The sequence below is a fragment of the Perca fluviatilis genome, chromosome 7 (assembly GCF_010015445.1).
Source record: "Perca fluviatilis chromosome 7, GENO_Pfluv_1.0, whole genome shotgun sequence".
Taxonomy (NCBI): domain Eukaryota; kingdom Metazoa; phylum Chordata; class Actinopteri; order Perciformes; family Percidae; genus Perca; species Perca fluviatilis.
The window spans coordinates 24,429,797-24,454,752 of record NC_053118.1 but is presented as its reverse complement, the minus strand read 5'-3'; the positions used below and the strand labels follow the sequence as shown (position 1 = coordinate 24,454,752).

Sequence of the window (24,956 nt, the reverse complement as noted above, 5' to 3'; positions counted from 1 at the left end):
GGGCGCTGGAAGTAGGAGGGTAGGAAGCAGGGAAAGGGGCCATTGCTCTTGCCATTAACCCACCTCATTTAAAAAAAAATCTGTACAAAAACAGAACTGTCAAAGCAACAATTAGTGGTTTTATAGTAAGTTACCATTTGTTACCATGTAACCATTTCTTGTACTTCCAGCACCTCTGTGCAGCATCTGGTGACAAGTTGCCCGGCCAGGTAACTCCCTGTAAAACCACAAACTGTCATTTGTGTTTTTGTACAGATTAAACAAACAAGATATAACTTGGTAATTATTGAGCTTCAGGTGGATTTTTCAAGGTTGGGGAGAGTCACGCTAGCTGTTTTCCTCCTGCTTCTCTATGATAAGATAAGCTATTCACATCTGGGCTATTTAGCTCCATTCTTAGCATATACACTTGAAATATGTTTGATCTCTTCTTCTAAGTCTCTGCAAGAAAGCAAATAAGCATGTTTTCCAAAATGTCAAACTGTTTCTGTGAAAGTGAGAAATTCAAAGGGCTTTTCAAATAGCAGCAGGTGTCCTACATTACAGTGTAACACACAAGAAAATGTGTGTATATAAAGGTGAAAGTAATCAGGTTATTATGGTAATCTCTTAGATCAAATTACATGAGGTAATGAGGTAACTAGCAGCTAACCTACCCACCCAGGGAAAATACTTTAATTCACAGTATATGTTACAATCTGAGAATATCCAGACACCTATTTGACCTCACAATGCCTTTAGGCTTCCCATACATCTTCTCGCCCTGCTTTTTCTCCTCACCCCACCCCCACACCACGCTCTCCTCCTCTACCAGTGTCACTGCGGCCTCGAGGCCAGGCAGTCAGGAGCAGCTGGTATGTTTACCTGCCCTCCTAACCACTGCTAACCTCTGGCTCCAAGGGACTCTCACCTCATTACCTCACCACTCAGCCACACATACAACACAAACTGCACTATCCTCTTAGATTTCTCGCCTACAGCTGGGATGCTACACTGTAATAGGCTCTGTGTGCTGCAATCTATTCATCAGCCTGTTGTGCAGAAATATTACATAAAATAAAAGGGGGAAAAAATAACGTTGAGGACTTGGCTACCGCTCCTTTCCACTATCTTTCTCTGAAGTGGAAGAGTCAGTTCGTTCGTTCCTCTCAACTCTCGCCAACTCACATGAGAGTGCTCTTCATGTTGCTCTCCTACCAAGTTCCTCACACAGACTGCCAGAAAGGAAACAACTCACAGATGAGGAGACAGTGGTGAAGGATGGAAGAGTGTAGAACATATAGGAAAGAACATAGAACTGAAAGAATAGAAGATTCAAGCTGGAGGGTGGAGAAGTAGATCATGTGTAGGAGGGAAAGAAATCAAAGAGAAAAAGTATGTGTGGCACAAAGAAAAGTTGCAAATGCCCCACTCTTTCAGCTTAATGACATATAAAACTAATGATCCTCTTGCAGAATTTGTGTTTTTTTGTTAGGATAATGATTTCCTTTCAAGTGTTGTTTACTGTGTGTTTGTACCTGCTGTATTGTTGACCGCAAAGTAGGCAGCCTAAAAAGCCTCGCACGGAGTCCTGAGAGTGCCATACCAGTAATAGGCCCCATCTCTTCCTCAAACTGCCTCTCATCAGCTACTGATTAATGACACACAGACCCATAATGGCCCTGTGTGCTCTTCACATTCATTCACTTTCCTCTTCATCCCATGCCCCTGGAGACAAACCACAACAATGCGAGCAGACGAGACACCAAGAAATTACGCTCTCGCCAAACTCAAATTCAAACCCTCATTAAGAAAGATGTGTCCTCCATTGCCATTCAGTTATGCATTGCTCCTGGTAGCGGGTGGACAGGAACAATAGAATATAGAAGAGATGGGAAGGTGGAAACGAAAGCATTCAGAGTTCAATTTATCTATATGGGACTAAAGAATGGTTTCATCAATGTTTAAATGTGGTTGATTGGCTGCTTGGCGTGGAGTGCTGGGGATTTATGCATTGGTAAAAAGGCAAAATGCAACATATACTGTATTTTGGCTCAAGATGTACACAGACACACTCACTACACACATTCACTGCACTTTGAATACAGAACTGTGTACCGAAGTTCATCATTGTGTCGGTTGAACAGCCCTGTCAACAATACATCACGCTGTAACTCTTTGGCCAGTGTCTTTAAAGTACAAAAACAAACACATATGTAAGCATGCATGCTGGCAGGCACACACATGTCAAGGCCTTGCACGAGCAGTAAAGCACAAGTGCACACAGACCTCAACATCCAATCTGATGTGCTTTCTTATGCATGTGCACAGATGCAAATATTCACATTTGTGGACACGCTTCAACCCTCACATGTCACGGATGAAAAATATCAAACTGCGGTACATACATCAAACGACATTACACCTACAGCTACACATTACAAGTAGCTGCCGTTAAAAACCCTCTCAGCATCAGTGATGAACAAATTTACATTCTCATCCTCCATCGAATGCACTGAAGGCAATGCCACTGATTTCATTGTTGCAAAACCAAAAATGGTTGCAGGCGCAGGTTAGTTTATTGGAAATGCTCTTTAATGGACAATTCATGTGAATATTTTAATGTTACAAAACTCTTCAATCTTTTCCACCTCCCATTTTTGTCTGTTCAGATGCTCCTACTTTCCCGTCTGTCCCATCCCGACTGTTTATCAGCGTGCGTGCGTGCGTGCGTGCGCGTGTGCGCGCGCGGGCGTAGCGACGTGCCGCGTGCGCGTGCGCGTGCGTGCGTGCGTGTGATTTTCTTAGCAGCAGTATTTATGTTCAGTGTTTGAGAGTGTATGGGGTAATCAATAGTGTTTCAGTGAAGGACACTAAAGGAGCCCAAATCCAAGCCGGCATGAAAGACAACATGACAGAAACACTTGCTGCTCGACCTGAAGGGGCTCAGTGTGATATCTGACCGTTGTCAAGAGCTCAGACACACACATACATGCACACACTCCTTTACACACGCACTGAGACACGCCTGCAAACGCACAAGAGTATCTTCAAATACAGTTAAAAACATTTACACACTGCTACATCAAAGAAGGAAAACTAATGAGTTATTGACCGATGAGTGCGCGCGCACACACACACACACACACACACACACACACACACACACACACACACACACACACACACACACACACCCCTATTGCACACCCAATGCATCCATTCCACGCATAAGAGACGTGACTAGCATCCTTGTCACAACTAAGCAGTGTGCTATAATGACAGTGTGTGTACGTGTGCATGCCTGCCTATTTGTGTGTGTATGTGTTTAAGTGCATGCATGTGCTGGGCTCAGTGTGTACACAAGTCATTATTAGAGGTTTAGTGTGTGCTCACCAGTCAGTCAGACTCCAGTCAGAGGAGTCAGCTTAAGGGCTCATAGCAGCTCCCTGAGGAGACACTAAATACCATCAGCCGTTTAAATCCATCCATGACCATTTTAAATATGCAGCACACACTCACTCCATTTTTAATAATGGCTGTGAGCAAGACAGAGGCAGAAAAAAGGAGAGAGAAGAGACAGATAGAGAGAAAGAAAAGGAGAGGGGCCAACTGAAGAAGAGGGACAGGGAGAAATATGAGGGGAAAGGGGGAGAGCAGAGTCTGTTGCATTGATTTCTTGGCAGTTTGGCACTGGCCCTGATTCGCCTGGAAAAGCCACAGATGTGTCAGAGCCAGTTAGGCACGCCAGAAGAGAAGGAGCATGCACACACACCCAACTCAGTAACATGCATGTACACACACAACTCATGTGCAAACCACCCCCCCCCCACACACACACACACTCATAAATAGAAAAAATACACAGTGTGCACTCAAAGTGTCTGTGAGTGTGTGGATTACAAAGGCACCTGTGTGAAAGGAGCGAGTTAAAGCCAGGCATGATGCAAGGGGTTTTGATGCCTTTCTGAGGGAAAACCAGGCATTTCTCTCTGAAGGTAGAGTCAAAAATAGATACTATTACACACACTTAGATGGGCAGTAAATGTCTCCTTAATCCATGGCTTAACTTAGCTCAAAACCCCGTTTGCTCTGCTCAGCATCCAAAGCACACCTGACTGTGTGTGGGTGCATGCACAGCCCAGCGGAACAGCTGGAAACAGGCCGGATGTACATTTTGATCTGAGGGCGGATGAGACATTAGGATCAAAGTCTGGGACTGGGGAGAATCAACTGATTTTAGCAGTGAATCCATGAGCAATCTCTAGACAGACTACCTGATTAGATAGGCATTTGTGGCATACATCCTGCATGAAAAGTGAAGGGAATATTGATAATAAAGCCTGGGGCAGAATTGTCTCTGGGTCTTCTTAGCTGAAAATGGCGCAAACTAATGTCAAGTTCAAGGGTTCGGTTTCCATCGGGGGTCACCGGTGCTACTGTAATGAGTTTCCATCAAATCTTTGTTCGATGTATTATTACAAAAGACAAATATTTGAATAATAAACCATTTATATTTATTTTATTAAAAAGAACAAAAAAAAAAATACTATTTCAATAAATACATAGCAGCTGTAAAAGGATTATATCTGATTGGTTATTATTACTATTAAAATAGTCTCGCATTGCCAGACCTATCTCCACAGTGCTGTGAAGTAAGGTCTGGCTACACCACAGATGCATTCTAGGATAGGAGAAAAAAAAAAGTTTCAATCTCTTACCAGTGTATCGGCGTGTGTACTTCGTCCTTAGCAATCCTCTCATATCAGTCCCAAAATGTCCCAGATAGATAGTAAATGCCGTTAACATATTATTTGTGAATCTTAACAATCATTTACCGAAAGAACCAAACAGGCCTGCCTTATTACACGATCCAAATGTCTTCAAAACTTTCCATTTTCAGCGTATAGCTTACTAGCTCAAAGGTTGTTGTTGTTTCCCGTAGTGGAGAAACGCGCCGGATGTCAGGCTTTATCCTGGAAATGTACTTCCGTTGATCAAGACTACAATTAAACTACTAGGCCACTAAACAATTAATTCAAGTTTTTTTGCTTGTTAAGTCAATTTAGATAAAGCTACGGAGCTTTAGTTGCCTACAATAAGACATGGAGTCTTATTGAAGCTCGTACCAAATGGGTGTTACATATGTATGTATAAAAGCTATACAGAAGTTATATGTATCTTCCATACACATTTATAAACTACATGCGTTTTCACTACCTATTGAGTTAATGAGAGAAACAACAGGTGCAAGCTCCACCTGAGTGTGCAACACTTCACACCGCTTCAGTAAATCCTATATGTCAACAGCAGTCGCTCAGCAATCGCTCAGCAGGAATGATGTCATCCTCTGTATAATAGAACGGTAGCTTGCTTAACACCATTTCCTGCTTTGGACAAACACACACACGCCTACGCAGCTCGGTCCCTCTTGCTCCAGGTGACAGGTGTGTCACAGCAGTGTGGCAGGAACCCGGTGATATCTAACCCAACAGACTGAATGACCGGTTAGTCAGCTAGCCGGCTGACTTACTGACCGAGAGGATAAGAGCTCACTCACTGTCACGCCGGCTGCACTGTGTAAACGTGGGTCTATTCTTCTCACATAAAGAAAAGGGTGAATGTGTCACTCTCAGTTCAAACAGGGTTACATGTGGAGATGCTCAGACCTACAGAGACACCCCGGCATCTGAGATGTAGATTAGACATGGTATGTTTATTACCCTCTGTGCCACAGATAAAACCAGTTCCGAGACCTGAGTTCATTTGGCTGTCAGTAAAGACACAATAGGACAGTCACACTTTCTTTGGCGTGCCACTCTGGAATGTTAATCACCACAGAAACCTATTATCTTCACATCCTCTCGTTCCCTCCCCCCATTTGTCTTCCTCTCCTTTTAAAACCTGACAAACTCATTGCTCGTTACTAGAAAGTACCATTGTTTCATTGAGTGCACATGTAGAGGCAGACAGAGACATGAGGCGGAGGAGATAAGAGGAGGCGCAGCAGTGAGGGGAGGCCTGCCTGACTGCTGACATAAATTGGAGATCATAAAAAGTGTCGTCCCGGAATTAATCTGCGAAGAATGAATAAAGTGGAGTACCGTAGGGAGGTGTGTGTGTGTGTGTGTGTGTGTGTATATAGATCAGTCTTGAATCCATAATGAAGACAACAATGCAAGGCAACATGAAACACATGAATTTCAAATTTATTCATAAAAGCTTGATGATCTTGGTTCATGAGGATGTGTGGACATTTTTTTTTCTAAGAGTGAGTGTGTGTGTGTGTGTGTGTGTGTGTGTGTGTGTGTGTGTGTGTGTGTGTGTGTGTGTGTGTGTGTGTCCGTGCCTCAGCTGTGACATACTCCGTGCCTCTCTCTCTGATGCAGCGCCTACAGGAAGTGCCACATACATCATGAATTTTATGCATAAGGCTGAATGTCAACATTGATGCATAATTTTTGCAGTAAAATGCTAAATGTCACCAAACACCAGGCTCTGTTTCGACTGACGGGCGGGCCCTCGTATAACCAGAGGATGTGCTGGCAGCCAGAAGTTGCCACGCCAGCCATCACACCAGAACTGAAAGGCTACAACTTTACTGTACGCAGATGTGGCAGGAGTGGCAGAGTAGGCGACAAGAGAGATCGGGGGGACAAGGAGGGTAATGAAAGCAGATTTGAAGTGCTTTTGTGTTTATTTTTTCCCCAACACAAATGCATTTGCAAAAAGTGAAACAATATCACCCTGTAAAACATGATTTATTTCCCAACATAGTTTTACCCTTTTATTTTCCCTTAAGTAGCATGAAAACTCTATTCCACTGTCTGACTGACAGCATCATACATTGTATATCTTCTTCCAGCTCTTAATTGAAGCAATATATAATGTAATTCCATATGATGAACATTCAATCTGATATATTTGGTATCTTTGGAGACTATTTTTCCTCTCACCTTTGATGTCTAGCCAAGAAGATAGTTTTGGTTCAATTTCTGTTATATCTGTCTCAGATTTCTACAGCCACCTCAATACAATAGAGGTGAATGTGTGTGGTGCTCACGGCACTGATGCCCCAGTTACACCTGGTATTAACGTGTGATAATAACATTTAATCCAATTAGTCCAATCAATCAAATTAGTTCAGTGGATTGGCATCACTTTTTAAATCACTTTTTGCAAGGGAAGACTTTATAACTTTTTTCCAGGCTTTCTTTAGCTAGCGGGAACATGGATGTAGTAAGTAGAACTGGTGGACACCATGTTAAAAGATGGCGCCCCCATTGATTCTGAAAGTTGCTTACCGGGCACATACCCCTGGGAAAATCTCAGCAGGCTTCCTTGCGCTTCTGGGCCTATGGAGTGTGGACAGAGTCCTGACAAGCTGGTTGAAAGCATATGCATCCCAGACTTCCCCTGCCCGAGCCGACTGACTTCCTGTTGGCTCCCCGCACACATTAATGGGATATAATTATCTATTCAATGGAAAGCGGTTACATTAAAATCCCTTAAAGCCTGGACAAATAAAAATGAAACTATCTGCATGGCTGGATACCACAAGCAATATGTGCCAAATGCTTTTTTGTTATTGGGGTGAACGGACCCTTTTACATTGGCTTTCATTGTCTTACCACTAATTTATACTAATTACACCCAAAGGGAAGAGAAAAACAATATATATATATATATATATATATATATATATATATATATATATATATATATATATATATAAAAATATATATATATATATATACACACACACACACACAAATGCTCATAAATTGAGAAAATACACAGTGTGCACTCAAAGTGTCACAGAATGTGAGGACAGGAGGAAGAGAGGAGAGGAGAGGAGAGAATAAGTAGCAAGTGATGCAGATATGCAGCTTAAACTCTCCCTCCAAGGCAGAAGACCAGCTGAGCTCTCCAAATGAAAAAATACACTATTAATATATATGTGGAGAGCTGGCATCAAGTATTTTTTAACAAGACACACAAAAGGAGGAGTGTGCATGAGCATACACAAAACCTCCACCAACAACAGGCAGCTACAGTTACATAAAGAAGTTTGACATTCTTGTATTTTAAAGTGCTAAGTTGGTGCTTATGACCTTTAAGGTTGAAGGAGTGAGTAATGAGGAGCGGGTCGACCCAGCCAGGCCTGCCTGAGAGGCTGCTGAATGACAGACAGGGATAAAGGGATGGGTGAGAGAAAGACATGCAGAGAGAGAAAGTAAGAAAGAAGAAATATGAAGGCACTGTCATCCCCCTTTTCCTCCCTCCGGCTCCCCCAGCTGTTGTTCTCTCTCCCTCTCTATCACTTCTAATTGTCACTCATCCCTCCAATCCTTGTCTAACCACTTGTGTTGCCCTCCCCCCTCCGCTGCCGTCCCCTCACTCGCTTGCTCTCTCCCTCCTCTTCTTTCCCTCTTTTTCTCCATCCACACAAATGACTCATTGAAACAGGTCAAGTGTTACAAAATTCCCCCTGCAGCTCAACCTGCCTAATACAAGGCCTGGCTCATTGCACCAAGACAAGTAATACGCTGCCTACTCACTGAGAGAGGGATGCACGCACACACACACACACACACACACACACACACACACACACACACACACACACACACACACACACACACACACAAGTAAACATTAAAAGTAATTCGATATAGCCGTATTTACCATTTTAATCCAATTATTACAGTAAAAGATGTCAAAAACTAATTCCCATTGCTTATGATAAACAAAGTCTTTCTAGATCTGAATCTACATGGAAACAAAAAAGAAAAACACCACAACCATTTTCTCTTAATAGAGCTGACTCGGTTGATTGACAGAAAAAGAATCTTCATCTATTTGATGAGCGAAAAAAATCATAATTTTTCAAACAAAAAATGTAAACATTTACTAGTTCCCGCTTCTAAATTAAGGTTACTTAATTCTAAGGATTTTCTGTGTTTTATGTGATACTAAACAAAAGATCTTTGAGGTTTGAACTGCTAGTCGGAAAAAATTATTTCAACCTTGGGCTTTTGTAAATTGTGAAAGGCAATGTTTGGCATTTTCTGACATTCTGTAGACCACATGATGAACAAAAAATAATCTACAGATTAATCAGTTATGAAAATTATTGTCAGTTGCGGCCCTCCATATCAATACTACAGTAAATAAACAGTAAAGCCAGTATAACAATTGTGAAGAAACCACATTAAAAAACACACTGCCTCTCCATACCTCTCCCACCTATCCCCACTAATGAATAGCAATTGTGTGAAAGAAAACCCTGAAGCACTAGAGTCAAAGTGGTATTAAGAGGAGGACAGCAGAGTAAAGGGCCCTAAAATTGGATAAATGGCAGAGAAAAACTAAAGTCAACACACACTCTTGCCCTTTAACACACACCATGACAAACCTGGTCCTACACAGTACAGTATGCAAGTGTGTTTGCTCTGCAGGCAGTGTCGGGATATAGAAATGTAACAGCTCCATATATCAGGACGGTGGGGACCTATGGAGGATAAACGACCTGCGAGCAGTACCTGGACAGTGTGTGTAATACACAGATAAATAACTGGGAGCCATATGATGACACACAGACTCCCAAAGAGAGCATGTAAACCACCGCACAAACACAAGACGATAGAGACCAAAAATAAAGACAAACCATAGCACGCACTAGTTTATAAGAGTTTTGTTAGTCTGAATCCCCAGGGAACTCTGGCCGTCTGGGAGGGTAATGACTTAGGAAAACTGAAATGTACTGGAACATAAATTAATCAAAAATGCGAGTGCTCAGTGCCATCTATTTTTGCAGTTTATACCCCGTTGTTGGCTGCACAACAAAGAAGTTCCAGCTATTACACACAGTGAACAGAGCAAAATTTTGCATCGATGTTTCCGCTCGCTGCTCCTGTTGAAGGCAGGCTGGTCAGATTAGAGGTCTGTGGCTGAGATGAACCAGTTATTACTGTCAAGGTGACAAAGATCACATTCAAGTTTGTGGGAGCGTTAATTGACTTGTGTTCATAAACATTTCACATAGAGCCACTGTAATGCCAAATGCCAATTTTGAATAACATTTAATTTCCTCCTCCAAGATAAGACCTTTTGTCCGTTCAAGACTATTTTATGCTATCACTTCCCTAAGATGACAGTTACATGGAAAGAGGACGCTGCAGTATGGATGTGTTTGGCATGGCAATGTTGAGTTATTTTCTAAACTCAAACTCTCCCTCTCTCACATTATACACTGAAGTGCACTTCAACTGCGTTTTGGGGATGTTGCCCATGATGCCTCGGCTGTGGGGTTGAGTGACAGGGGATGTAGTTGAAAATGACGAGGACCCTGAAGGAGAGGAGGGGGTAAAAAGGGGCCAAAGACATACAGGAGACCCCCAGCTGCTTCATTATGTTCACAGATCACAGTAGTGCTCTACATGAGGGACACAAACGCTTGATGGTGTTTTAAGCCCCCAATGTCTCCTTCCAGGCAGTGCTGCGACCGTTGACTTCAAGGCACCTAACCCTAACCACAACCATTGCCTAATCGACTTCAAGGCAGCGCTGCGACTGTTGACTTCAAGGCACCTAACCCTAACCATTGCCTAATCCTAGTCCCTTCCAGGCAGCGCTGCCTTGGGGGCTTAAAGCACAGATAAACCACACAAACACATGTAAACACACGCAGACAAGTAAAGGACAGCGTCTGAGAGCCAGCACTGTCTGACTTAACAGCCTGGAGCAGTTTGATCTTGTGCATACAGATTTCTGTTTCTCGGAGCAATAATTAATGGGCTAAATCAATAATGTAATTCCCTTTTAAAATTATGCCTCTGGGTTCAATAGCAAGTAATTGGAGATGTGTTGGAAATGAGAAAAGAGGAAGTAGAATGATTAGAGAGGATTTTACACCCTGAGACGTCTGGACACACACACACACACACACACACACACTTTGTTAACAGATTGTCAATGCTCTAACATTTAGTCCGCAGCAGACGATAAGAAGATAGGAGCATCAGAGAAGAGGACGGGGCAGAATAAGTGATTACAGGAAAAGCGATGTCTAGATAAGATGACAGACAGATGAATGAATGTGGAGGCAGTTTGTGGATATAAAGGAGGAGCTGACACATGCACATGAGCAGACAAAGACACACATGCAAACACACATGCAATATTGTGAAGTCCTGACAGTCCTCTCCTCACTATGGCTGTTATTTAATGTCAAACAAAGAAAGCATAGAGAAAGCAAGACTTGAACGCTACAGGGGAACCGTCCCGTGCAGATAAAATCACTTTGGACTGCTGATGAAGGCGCACAGTCCAGTCAGCTCCATCACTCACACTGCAGACACAGTGAATCTATAAATGTATATAAAGCTGTGTAATGCTTCAATAATATCGTGTATCAACGTTCAGGGTAATGTTAATGGTATATGTATGAATAACAAATACAATCTACATAGTATGAGTCTTTTTTGTGTGTGTGTGCGCAGTAGGCATTCACAAAATACACACACTATACAATAATTGTATAATTTTGAAATATATGTAATATAAATGGCATAAACCATGATATAGCATATCATATAAAAATAATAACATGGTGGCGATATATGTGATATATATGTGTGGGTGTGTTTTTCTTCAGACTGAATAAAGTCTTCATCTCATCTTTTTAAAAATGTGATTAAAAACTAATACAATCTGTTACTGGCCTTTTTGTTTTCAGTTTTTCCTGTTGTAATGCATAACAGGGGAACATAGTTCATTCCATTGAACAGTGATTAATTTATATATACTTTTAACTTACTGCATTTATTCGTATGATAACAGACTTCAGAAAATATTCTTATTAATATTATGACAATGATATCACCATAAATACATACACAATGGTAATGGCTTCACAGACTAATTTAATCATAATAGCATGGGTCATGATACAATTCAATTCTGATGGGATTTCGAGACATCAAGAAAAACATAGCAGCACAAACAGTTGTTCAACAGTTCGTGATTAACTCCCACACAGAATAAAAAATACATTTGCATGCACATTGCATACTGGCAGGCAGACAAACATCTGCACAGCAGTTAGATGTGCACGAACACAATCATCCACGATTTACTTTGGACTTAACAGTCCACAGAAGACCTGAGGGACTGAAGATCTCCAGTCACTAAGACCAAATATTTGCAAATTCCTTTAGTTTTTATCTCCATATTTCATCTCTCATTCTGTATGTTTATATCTGAGGTTATTCAGACGTGCATGTGCCAGTGCGTGCATGTACTTTGTAAGAGCTGCCTGTTGAGACGGTGAATTAAAACAGCAAGTGCATTTGATCTGCAAAGCACTCCAGGGCAAATACGCACACAATGAGACACACACACACACACACACACACACACACACACACACACAGGCTTGCATACAGCATCAAAATCATTTCCGTCACATAATCTATTCTTAGGAGCAGCAACAAACCATTCTTTCCCTGATATAAATCTCTTTTATTCATACCCACACACACACACACACACACACACACACACACACACACACACACACACACACACACACACACACACACACACACACACACACACACACACACACACACACACACACACACACACACACACACACACACACACACACACAGACGTGTGCACACTTAGCTCAAAGCTACACTCCCTGGTGGTCATAATGCATTCACATAATGTTCTTTGTTTTCTATTTTCTAGAACAGGATTTGTTCCAGGTAAGTCACAGCATGAAGACCTTTTGGGGCTCATTTATCTCACAAACATGCATGCACTCACGCTGTAACTTCCATCTGGTGATGGTGGGCGTTGGTGCAGGTGTGTCGAGGTCAGCGGCATTTAAAGCTTCTTTCCCATCACACAATTTGATGCGAGAAGCTAAATCAACACAGCTGCAACAACTCAGCCCTCATCGTCGTCCTCCCTTCACTCAGCCGTCTTCCACTCCATCTTTAAATCAGGCGTCTCCTCCCTTTCTCTGTTCTGATTTTTGTCCTTTTGCTCTCTTCGTCCTCCCAGACTCCTCCTCTCTTCTATTTTCCCCTTTTATTCAATCTTGCATTAGTCACTGTTAAATGTATATGCCGGCTAGCTCTCTGTAGCTTTTGCCAGTACACAAGGCCTTAGATCTCAATCCTCCACCCCTTCACCCTGCTCACACCATCCAACCCTCTTTGCCCTCTATCTTGCTCAATCCCTCTCTCCCTGCCCTTCTCTGCCTTCCTAGCAGTCGGCCCGAGCATGTGCTACCCCGGGGGAGACGTGCCTCATCCGCCCAACAATGCACTGCAACCACACAGTTATCTCCAGCCCTGTCAGCACGGGACAGGAAGAGTAAATGCCCAGGGCCTCGAGGGGAAACAGGAGCATCCACTTCCCCCTGTCTGTATGCCTGGGTCAGTATACTATTTATATAAGAGTGTGTGTGTGTGTGTGTGTGAGAGAGAGTGTGAGTGTGAGTGTGTGTGTGTGTGAACAAAACTGAATGACCAGAAGCCAGAAGATCAGATGTTATCGCTTACCGCTTGAGGAAGAGGAATGATACAATTTCCAATTTCCTGTGATTATTTACAAATGTAACTTCCTCTGCACTTTGCGTTCACCTTGCTCAACACGATAACAATACTCTATTTGATTAAAGAAACTTTTAAAGCACCCGCTCTCGTATAAAATAATGTGTTCATTACTTTGACAGGAAAGTCCTTGTGATATTTTTGTTGAAAATGATGTTGTCAATCAAACAAGCTTGTCCATAATTTGACAAGAGCATTTTTTTCAGTATATTTTTTCAGTATATATTAAGATGTGGAACAACTAGTATTTTCATTTGCATTTGTTAACATAAGGCAATTCCCGTTTCCAGAACAAACAGTGGAGGAGTGGTTGTTGCCTGACGCTGCTGCCTCCCCCACATCCACTCAAAACAAAATCTAAAAAAGTAACTAAACTAAGCAACGACAGCAAATTAGAGCAGACATCATAATTTCTTAAAAAATTAAATAAAAATACCAACGGCACTATAACCTGTGCCACTGAAAAATACCTCTTTCAAAAACAACCATGGTTTGGTATGGCTCAGATAGTGTGAAATTAAGAACTCCATACACTTTCTTTAAAAATTTTGATTTCAATTTAATTTCAATACAGAGTGAAAGTAAGTGATATCAATAGTGAAATCAATAAATGGGTGTGTGGAATACAAAAGAAGTGTAGTATAGTGAGACTATAGATGATTAGAACAGTGACATAATGTTTATATGTTTTTTTATGTTTTATATGTTAAGACTTTGTACACTGACTATGAGGTTTAAGTATTGACATCTTTAAATGGAGGAAGTTCATATTAGGACTACACGATATGAGGAAAATATGCGTTAACAATATTACTTGCGATAAATAAACACATATTAAAGTCTACTCAGTTCTGCATTTCTGCTGCTTTCAGGAATTCTGCTAAAATACAAAAATTGTTTGTTGAATTTAAAACAAATGAAAGGAAAGAATTTTCAACAACAGGAAACAAAAAAATCACTCAATTTCTTTTCTTTCGCAATATGTATATCACGCCAGTTGATATGCGAGGATGATAAAAAAAACTATATATTGTGCAGCCCTAGTTCATATCCACATCAAATTAACAATGCAGTCTACTGTAGCGATTTTTAGCCATGCTGGTCGGACCACGACTTTGGTCCAGAAATATCTCAACAAATACTGGATTCATGCCATGAAATCAGACATTCATGATCCACAGAAGATGATTCCTACTGAATCTGATGATCCTAAGTTTTCTTCACATGTGAGTGAAATGTCTCAACATTTTTTGGCACGTGGCATTGGTTATGTGGTATGCACCTTAACCCCTTGTAATAATTTTGGTGACCCCTATACTTTTCATCCAGCACTATCGTCAGGTCAAGATCAGTTTGGTATTTGGTAGTAAACCAAACTAATGACATTGCCATCAGACTACCTGCTAAACATCAGCATGTTAGCATTGTCACTGTGAGCATTGCTTTTAGCTCCTCACAAAGCTGCTAGCATGGCTGTGGTTTTGGTCTTGTTATACAGTGCAGAGGGAAAGAAAGCAATTGGAGAAGTTCACACAAACTTCGAAAAAGTTGTCTAGACCCACAGACATCACCAGACGCTTGTTATCTCTCCTTGTGATGTACTGTCAGGCGTGTAGAGCCTTCTTCAGTCTAGTCTTCAGATGAATCCTGTGCTTGCACTGAGGTCAAATGATTGACTTGACCAGTAAAGAACATTCCACAGTTTGGCCATAAATCTCCTTAATTACCTTGTCTCTATGCTTAGGATCATTGTCCTAAAACTGGAGGAGTATGTACAAAAACTAAGAGCTATAAATCAGAACCAATGTACTGGACAGAGCCAAAATAATGACAAACACATTACTGATAGTTAAAAGATGAGCCAGATAAAATATGAAGTGTTTGATACAAGTATTCCAGTAACTGCAAGACACACACAGACAGACAGACAGACAGACAGACAGACAGACACACATACACCTGAAGATTTGATGATTTGGCAAAAGCAAGAACAAGAAGAAGACAGTCGCTTTAAAGCCAAGAAAAATATGCAGGAACCTACTTTAATAATTGAGGTCAGAGGCAGACACTTGCTTTAATCCATGTGAAGGCCCAGGTCACCACATCCATCACTCAGAAATGCATGCAACAGTCTAGGCCATTCATCACTCACTCTGGGATTTATTAGTTAGCTCTGGAGCCAGAGGGTGAGAGGTTAAATGAGCAGCATTGTGTTAGCAGTTATCAGCAGAAAGAGCCCAAAGTGGGTATGTGTGCTAATCCACACACACACACACACACAGATGTTTAATCAACACTGCGGCTGGAGCTGCCAGAGCTGGAAGTTAAATATACAGCCATGTACAACATGCATGTTTGAAACAGTACACACACACACACACACACACACACACACACACACACACACACACACACACACACACACACACACACACACACACACACACACACACACACACACACACACACACACACACACACACACTTAAGCTCAAACACTTTACCATACAAACATCCTGTGGAAATATGAGCTGTCCAGCAAAGCACTCCACAGGCACCTAACCACATGGACATGAACATACTTCTTCAGCACGCTGTATGACCAAATAACACACTCGCATGCTCAAGTCTAATATACTCCTACACACAAACACAACTTGATATAAACAGGGCCACTACCAGCCAGCCGGATTGCCCAGGGGCACCGCACCATGTCTCATCACTGTAAGCTAATGTTGAACACAGCAGTAGTGCTTGGCGTAGCTGCTGTCACTTTGGCTTCAGATCCAGGTTATTTGCTCGGAGCTCAAATAGGCCAGGTTCTGCGTTGCGGGGTTACCACTTTCACATGAGGTGCATTCTATTTCAGTGACAAACGCAATGCAAAATGTAAGTGTTGAAAAGGCTTTTATTACTAGGTACAGATTAAAAGCCTTTCTGCAGTGCTTTAACATTCAGCTAGAAAACCAAAGAAGTCAGAGTGTGTCTGTGTGTGGAGTGTGTGTAAGTGCTCTCTATCTCACCAGCCTCAAATCCAAAGCAATTAGAAAGGCCAGATGGTGGGCTGGACTCACAGTAAATAGCTCTGCATTGACAGAAGAAGCCTGCAACAAAAATTAACTGTGACAAGGAGCCAGGATGACACACAGATACATGACGGCATCAAAGCACCAGGCAAACATCGGGGATGCGCTGCCATAACCGCCATAAACCAACTGCCACAGTTGTGGGGATGTTACAGCACAACTTGATTGGATCGTGGTGGCAATACAGAGGGGGTACTTGTATGCAAAACCAAATAAGGCAGGTGCACATACACGCATGAACACACACTTTCTCTCCAATGCCAGAACATTCATACATAAACCTGTACACACTCAGACAACCCTCTATTTGCCCTTCTGTTAAAATTTGACCAAACCAGTTTGGTTTAGTCAGAGTTTAAACAATGCAGCCTTTGAGAGGCGCTCCATTCACCCAGTTTCAGCTTGGCCTGCACATTCCCCAACTGAAAACACAAAGTGCCTCCCTCCAGGATAACCACTGAAGCTACAGCCACACATTCCTGAACTCTATCATTTTGTGTGTGTGTGTGTGTGTGTGTGTGTGTGTGTGTGTGTGTGTGTGTGTGTGTGTGTGTGTGTGTGCGTGCGTGCGTGTGTGTGTGCGTGTGCGTGCGTGTGCGTGTTATATTGGAGCTCCACTGAATGTAAGGATTATATATCTTGAAATAAGAGTGCATTTGCGCTTTGTATCATCACTCTTCATAATCCACATGCTCAGGTGAAAAATGTGCCCTTTAAAAACAACAGCAGCAGTCTCCTACATACCTGTTACCAAGGCAGCAAGTTAACTTCAAGTTTACTTCAGCCAACCAGGGACAATTATACAAATCAGGGACTGAGAGGAGGTGGAGCTTGAGTACAGGACAATTGTTATCCACAAAATGGCTTCTCCTTTTCCTGTGCTCAGTTTCCCCATAAGCCTGTTATCACACCTCTGTTGACACACACAGATATTTATCAACACTGAAATGAGACAAACAGCCAGCCCAGGAAATGAGAGTGAAAAAAACAAACAAATGGGGGTGGGAGGGGGTGGTGTGTCTGGACTGTGAAGGATGGGTGACAAGAGACTGAGAGGCCACTTCATATCCCGATCAATTAATCTATAAATCTAATCAGTGAGAATCAATGGCTGGCACTTGTATTCAATCTGGCTCCTCAGTCATCCAAGTTAACCTCAAGAGACAGAGGGAAGAAAAGGAGAAACAGACACCACACGCAGCAACACTGGAACATTTCAAAAATCAAGAAATCTTTAATAGCAACCAAATACGAAAAAATATTGATAGACATGACATAATGGTGACAACAATTCTAGTCGTTTTCTCTTTTTTTTTTTTCAAAAGACCATCATATATTTGAAATTAACAAAAATACAAAAAGAAAACGTTTACACAGAGCAGTCAATAACAAAAAGCACATTTTGGGGTAAGACTGTTTTGTTGTGTGTACAGTTCATTTGTATAGAAGAAGCACATTTGCCAGTTTTGGCAGCAATCACAGCGCAGCAGTGAAAAATAAAGCACTCAGAAAAGAAATTATAAAGCACTGCAAAATAACAGAAAAGAGGGGAAACCGTAATAGGCGAAAATAAATCCTTCATGCTTGCTGTCACTGAGAAATACACAAACGTGACACCATAAATTAGTAATATCTTTTTCTCTGCTACATATTTATATATTTATACTATGTACACAGGGAGGTTTTCTCTTCTTATTTTTTTTCTTTTATGCAAGGGAGATGGGAGATGTTAAGGCTTTCATTAATCATCAGATGTTTGGAGCCGAAGGAATAGCAACAGTAAAGAAAAAGAAAAATATTGGGTATTTTTACTACCTAACCTTGTGCTAGACCCAGGCCAGGATCGTGGATTTCTCTAAAAGCATTTTGTCTGACAAGCCTTACTTGGGTGCTGAGGTGGGTGGCAACAGTGTTTGTGTGTGTATATATATATATATATATATATATATATATATATATATATATATATATATATATATATATATATATATATATATATATATATATATATATATATATATATATTTATATTGTGTGTGTGTGTGTGTGTGTGTGTGTGTGTGTGTGTGTGTGTGTGTGTGTGTGTGTCTCTGTCTGTCTGTGGGTGGAGGCGGTGTCGCGGTGGCGGAGGTGGCTGAAGTGAGAAAAGTTGAAAACAACATTTAGCAGATGAGTGGGAAGTTGAGCTATCAAAACAGATCGGGGGGGGGGGTTAGGTCAGTACAATGGCGTTTTTTATGAAAGCTGTATTCCCTGTGTAGAACAAAAGTGGAACTCTCAAAACGGTTTCCTAAAAAGCCCGTTTTTCTGACACTGGGTGAAAGGTGTGTGTCCCTGAACGTGTAGTTGTCTCAGTTCTACATGGTCATTGATAGAAAGCAGTGGAGCAGGGGGCACATCATGCTGCAGGTCTTTCCACAGTAACAGGACACAGTATATGTCCTGACAGAGCCACTGAGAAAGAAGAAGAGAAAATAGTGTGTTTTGTGTGTGTGTGTATATATCTATGTGAGCGCATTTGTGTGGGCTTATGTCAGGAGATGGCAGAGTTGTCAGGTATGAGGTGTCTTCTACACAGTTGGGCTGTGGGAGTGAACATAATGAGAGTGACTGAGCAGTGTTTGTGTGTGGGCGAATGTTTCTCTGCATTCTGCGTATATGTACAGTATGTGTGTCCGAGTGAGTGTGTTTTCGAAATGCACAATAATATCTTCAGTTTGCCAGTGTTCCATGGTGACAAAGGGTGGCTACTCGGGTTACAGCCCCAATGGCAGCGAGACACACACACACACACAGTGTGGTCACAGTCTACCTGATAAATGATTGTGGGTATTTTTGTTGTGCGGGGTATGTGTCAAGGAGAAACCAATATTGTGTGCTTATTATTTGGAAATGCAGGCAATGCTAACTTAAAAAAAATTATAACACACACACACACACACACACACACACACACACACACACACACACACACACACACACACACACACACACACACACACACACACACACACACACACACACACACACACACACACACACACACACACACACACACACACACACACACACACACACACACACAAAAACACACACACCTTTAGGCTTTAGGCAAACTCAGTCAGTTCAGTGTGTTTTTACACCCAAACCACAGAGGTATTCATTAGATTAAAAATTACATTCTGAATTCCCCTCTGAGACATTTGAACTTTAGGCTTAGCCAACCCAGAACGCTTTCCTTACTTCCACAACACTGGCTCCATCGATCTGATATTTACATTGTCATAGATATCCACATTTTCACATGAAAAATAAAAATGCTTACATATATAGTACACAGATACCTCACACCAAAATGTACATAACAGTTTTGTCCCTTATCACTATTTTGACCCCGAAAACCAAGTATTACACTTATATTTCTCTTTGCAGTGGTGACACACAAAAGTGCAAAAATAAGTAATACATTTTTTATTTAGAGTGGTTGTGGCAAATCAGCGATGTTCAGTAAATTTAATGTACTCCAGGTTGACAGGAGTTGCATTTATGTATAAGCTAAGGCCATTAGACGATAATCCTATTGAACACACTGGCTTACAATATGCTAGACTGTGCTAAAACATTGAATGCTGCCTCTGTTTTTTGGATCTGCCTCCTGTGTCTCTCTCCCATTTTCTTTCTGCCTCTCAGGTTAACAGCCATCACAATGGCAAACTATGACTGGCTCGCCCTATACAGATACTTGTACAGTATGAGAGTGTTTTTCACCTCTATAGCTTAAGGTTAAAAACAACTATGATAGGAAATGCCGGCAAGCACAGTCATCCTTCCTCTTGTCAATGGGTCACCCTGCATTTGACCGCATGACCTGCAGCAAACTGCAACCCAGATCTTTGCTGGGCCTTACAAGTGGGCAGTACAGTCATTGAGAGCACTCACCAGATTCCCAGTGGGTCAAAGGGGGAGTTGATTAGAAGGCCAGGATTAGAGGAGCTACAGTAGGGCTTCTCTCTAAGATTGTCCATCACAGTCATCCAGTGGCTACATAGATACAGTGACGCATGCAAATGTACACGCTGAGGCTCGAAAACAGCAACGTGCAGTAGCCACAGAGTAATATTTGCCTGAGCGGGCCTCCGGTGGCTTGTTAAAAGGATAAATTAACAGTCAGGAGACGAATCAGCCCTGAAGCTGCATCATAAAGGGCCATTTCACTGCCTGTTGCCTGTTAGTCAATATGACTCCCATAGCTTGGCTGTGGACGCAACCTTTTATGTCTCCCGATCAATTGACTACATTAAACAACATTCACTAATGGAAAATATTACATGATCTCATTGAAAATCTATCTAACATAACACGGTCGTACTTTGGGGTGGGGTTCTGTTACATCCGGGCCACTTACTAAAGTGCGGGAGAAGGAAGTAGCATCCATGCAGTGGGGTGAACATGGCCACTCCAGGTGGATTAGTCAGTCCTGGCATGTCAGGACAGGCCAGGCTGGAATAGAGTAAGTGGGGCGTTTGACACATTAGGAGCAGTAAAATACTCCTCTGCTCTCTGTGGCCGTGACCTCGACATTACCAGATAAATCATAAACTCCCCATAAATGCTGGGAGAGAGGGATGAAGGGGAGACAGAGGCATGATAGAGAGATAGAGGTGGGAGGGGAAGGAATTGCCACGTCATAAACGATAAGTGGTGGCAATCTGTTGGTCCCGGCTAAGCGAGTGACTTCACGGCTCATTACCAATGAAGCTCCTCCTGTCAGGAGCGCTCTGAAGAAACGGGGATGAGGAGGAAGAAGAAAAGAAGAGACATGCTCCTCTCTCATCCTCCTGCATCCCTCTCTCCATCCCTTGACCCTGTCAGATCGACTACACCTCATTCCCTCATCTCTTGTTTACCGTCTCTTACCTCCAGGCACAGTACAAAAGTTTGCATGTGAATACCTTGTTAAGAACTTAGCTCAAACTCTCTGCAAACTTACTTTGTTAAATTCAGCTGCTCTTGTATTAGTGCAGCACAAGGACCTAATGTTCTTTTTACATTTTGTAAATTCAAGCTTACCTACTGTCGCTGAAAGTTTGCAGAGAAGTTTGAGAGAAAGGCAGAGAGAGCGGAAATGAAAGCTTGCCAGTAGACATGAGCAAATACTTTGTTTTCTTCTCTAAATCACCTGACAGCTACTGTCTATACCTTCAAAATTTTCTTCCCAACCCATCACTAGCTACTAACTACCCACTTGCTGTCACAGCACAACGCATTACCAAAACAAAAAGTTTCCCACAGGAGGACTGGAAAAAGCAGGCAACACGTAACTGCTTGACAAGTCCTTCCACTTGTACTGTTTTGGTGAAGAAAAGAGTGAATATGCAAGTGAGTTACCTCCTCTATAGCCAAGCTTGTATCATGATACCATCATCCTTCTCCCACACACACTACATAGTTTCTCTTTAAGTGTGTCTGTCAAGAGTCCTTGTCAAGGTCCCAGTGATAGCGATAGCATGAGTAGAAGCAGTGGGAGACAGGTTGTTTCTTTTTCTCCGTTTGATTTTCAGTTCTTATGGACCAGATAACAGCAACACTTCTTTCAGAGTACCCCTCTGCACCGTCCTGTTCATTCAGTCCATTCTGGGGCTGCTGTGATTAATAATAGGCTATGTTTAGAATCAATTTTCAAAAATAAAAGTGATATCATTTTCTCTTCTCTATCAGACAGGGACCTGTAGCCACAAAATCCTTGGGAGGAATCCTCCATCCCTCTTTTTTTTTCTCCGCCTCCTCCTCCTCTTCCTCCTCCTCCTCCTTTCCCGTTCTACTTCTCTATACGTAAACAGCAGTCCGTGAGATGACGGAGCCATCCCGCTGGGACTCCATGTCATCATCCAGGTAATCGCCAATCATATCGTCCTGGTCATGCGGTGGGCGAAGCTGAAGGATGGGGGCTCCTCCACTGAAGTGGTCATACCTCTCCTCCTTCTCCAGCTCATCAAACTTCCTCCTCTCCGCGTCGTCTAACTCATTGCTTAGCAGGATGTCTTGGGCGGTGGGTGTAGTGGCAACAACTTCAGGCCGGCCCCCCATGGTGAGCGGCTGGTGGTGGTGGTTGTTTTTCTCTCCAAGGCCCTGGTGGGATGAGCCGTCGTTGTAAACGTAGACGGGGCCATTGTTGTTACCGCCTCCGCTGCCTGCGCCTACACCCGTGCCGTTCTTGCTGGCCTTCTTGCCACCGCCAAATATGCGCGTCTTCATGTCACTGCCGCCATTGCCGCGGTAACCCTGCCGTTGTCTGCGGCTACGGGTGACAAGCACGGCAATGAGAGCGGCGACCAAAAGGAGGGCCAGCAGGGAGCCAATCACAGCTCCCGCCACCATGCCAGCATTGGATGGGTTCACTGAGGGCTCTGTAGGGGGGAGGAGAGGCAGGGAGGGAGAAAAAGGAAGAAAGGAATATGGTTGAGAAAGGGAAAAAAAGAGAACCGTGTGAAACAGAGTGCAAGAGGGAAAATATTGACAGCATAAAAAGGAGAAGTAAGAAAGGGTAATGTCAGGGAAAAACAAGAAAAGGTAGGAGTTGGATGATGTCAGTGGTGCTGGTCCAAACTGTATTCAATGAAGTGTGTAAGTGCTGAGATGACAGTACAGTCAAAAGTGTGTGTGTGTGTGTGTGTGTGTGTGTGTGTGTGTGTGTGTGTGTGTGTGTGTGTGTGTGTGTGTGTGTGTGTGTGTGTGTGTGTGCTGAGACTCTTCCTACGCTGACATTTCCTCCTCTCCCTCAGAGCTGCTCCTGTCCCCATTCCCACAGCCACGTCACAACGTTGCAGCCACGTTTCCCCATGTTGCCCTTCAACGGCCAGGGTCTATCCAAGGCTCACAACAAATCACAACGCAAGACAGGGGGGAGGGGTAGGAGGGGAGGAAGTGCAAGACACATACGCACACTTTCATGAAGGAGCGGGGAATGTCACGTGCAGGGGCAGAACAGGTGGAGGCCATGCAGGATAATGATGGATGGAGGAGTAGAGGTTGGAAATTAAATGAAGAGGATGAGGAGGATGATGAGGAGGAGGAGGAGGAGGAGGAGGAGGAGGCGGCGGAATGAGTGAGTGACAAAGTGACACAGCAGAATGACAACTCTTCCTGGAAGCCATAAACATAGAGCAGGGGGACAGTTTGGCACCACTCTCCACAAAAAGGCCCTGCTCGAGTGCATGTCGGTCCTAGACGTGTATCCATTTTGATTCCAGCACTATTGGTTTAGTCATGACTGCCATGCCACACATACACGTGAGACAAAGCCATTTTAGGTTAATTTTGAATTCAACAAAGGCCTTCTTAGAGTGCTGACTGGCTAAGGAGGCTATAAGTAAAACTCGGGCAATATTCAATTCACAGTATTTCTGTTTGTGTATCAAAACCCCAAGCGTGAAGACGTCTCATATGACTTGTCAGTCATATAGTACTCCTTCTCTGAACTAACACTTCCCACTCCCTCGACATCCCTTTTTCAGTAATTTATTTTAGTACAGTATTTGAAAGTAGGTATTTGAACAACAAAAAGATACAACTGCTTTTGCAGAGCAGGAAACCACCAGTTGACATTAAGGCTGTGTATCGTTTTAAATTATATATTTTTTTTTATTTATTGTGGCAATAACACACCTACGTTTCAGTACCAAAACCACCAACACTAAAACAATACTGTTCTTGATTCCTTACTTTTAGGAATATAAACCTGTTTTTCTAGAAGAGCCTCTTCTGCTGTTCAGCAAAATCTGCCTATTAAAATACATTGGTTAAGTTTGCAGCCATACAGCCTACATAAAATACCATGTAACATCAGCAAAATTATGATGCAAATCAGGACATATCTGATCAAAGTTGAGCAAAACCAAAAGCCATGGACACATTTCAGTCAGCAGTCAAAAAGTATTGAGGTTTGATCCCAGGCCTAGGTAAGACACTACTGGCGAGCCTCAAGGAGAACCATGACAGTGTTACTGCTGTGCACAGGCTTTTCAGGGCCATGAGTTCAGGGCTCTAAGTGCTTTCTGGGAGTATGACAACTCCCTGCAGACCCTGGGACTGTTTCCTCCATGTGGTCATCATCAATAACTCAGTGGGCAGAGAGTATGGCACTAACACTGCCAGAGTTAAGGGCCAGCTCCATCTATGCTGTTTGCATTCATTGTACTGTGAAGCACTTTATACAAAAATATTGTTACGTTATTTTAAAAGTACATAGGTAATAACAACT

At 42.5% G+C, this 24,956-nt stretch overlaps 1 protein-coding gene across 3 annotated transcripts in view; it reads right to left on the bottom strand.

Annotated features, from left to right (window-relative positions):
• si:ch73-22o12.1 (nectin-2) overlaps positions 1-24,956 on the bottom strand; it is a 78,104-nt gene that overhangs the window by 11,266 nt on the left and 41,882 nt on the right. The window contains exon 7 of one of the 3 annotated variants that reach the window (XM_039805940.1): positions 21,325-23,103. The exons of the other annotated variants lie outside the window; for them this stretch is intronic. Within the exon in view, the coding sequence (XP_039661874.1) occupies positions 22,523-23,103 (581 nt within the window). The 3' untranslated portion in view covers positions 21,325-22,522. Of the gene's footprint in view, positions 1-21,324; positions 23,104-24,956 lie in introns of those variants that run through there. 3 annotated transcript variants of the gene reach the window in all.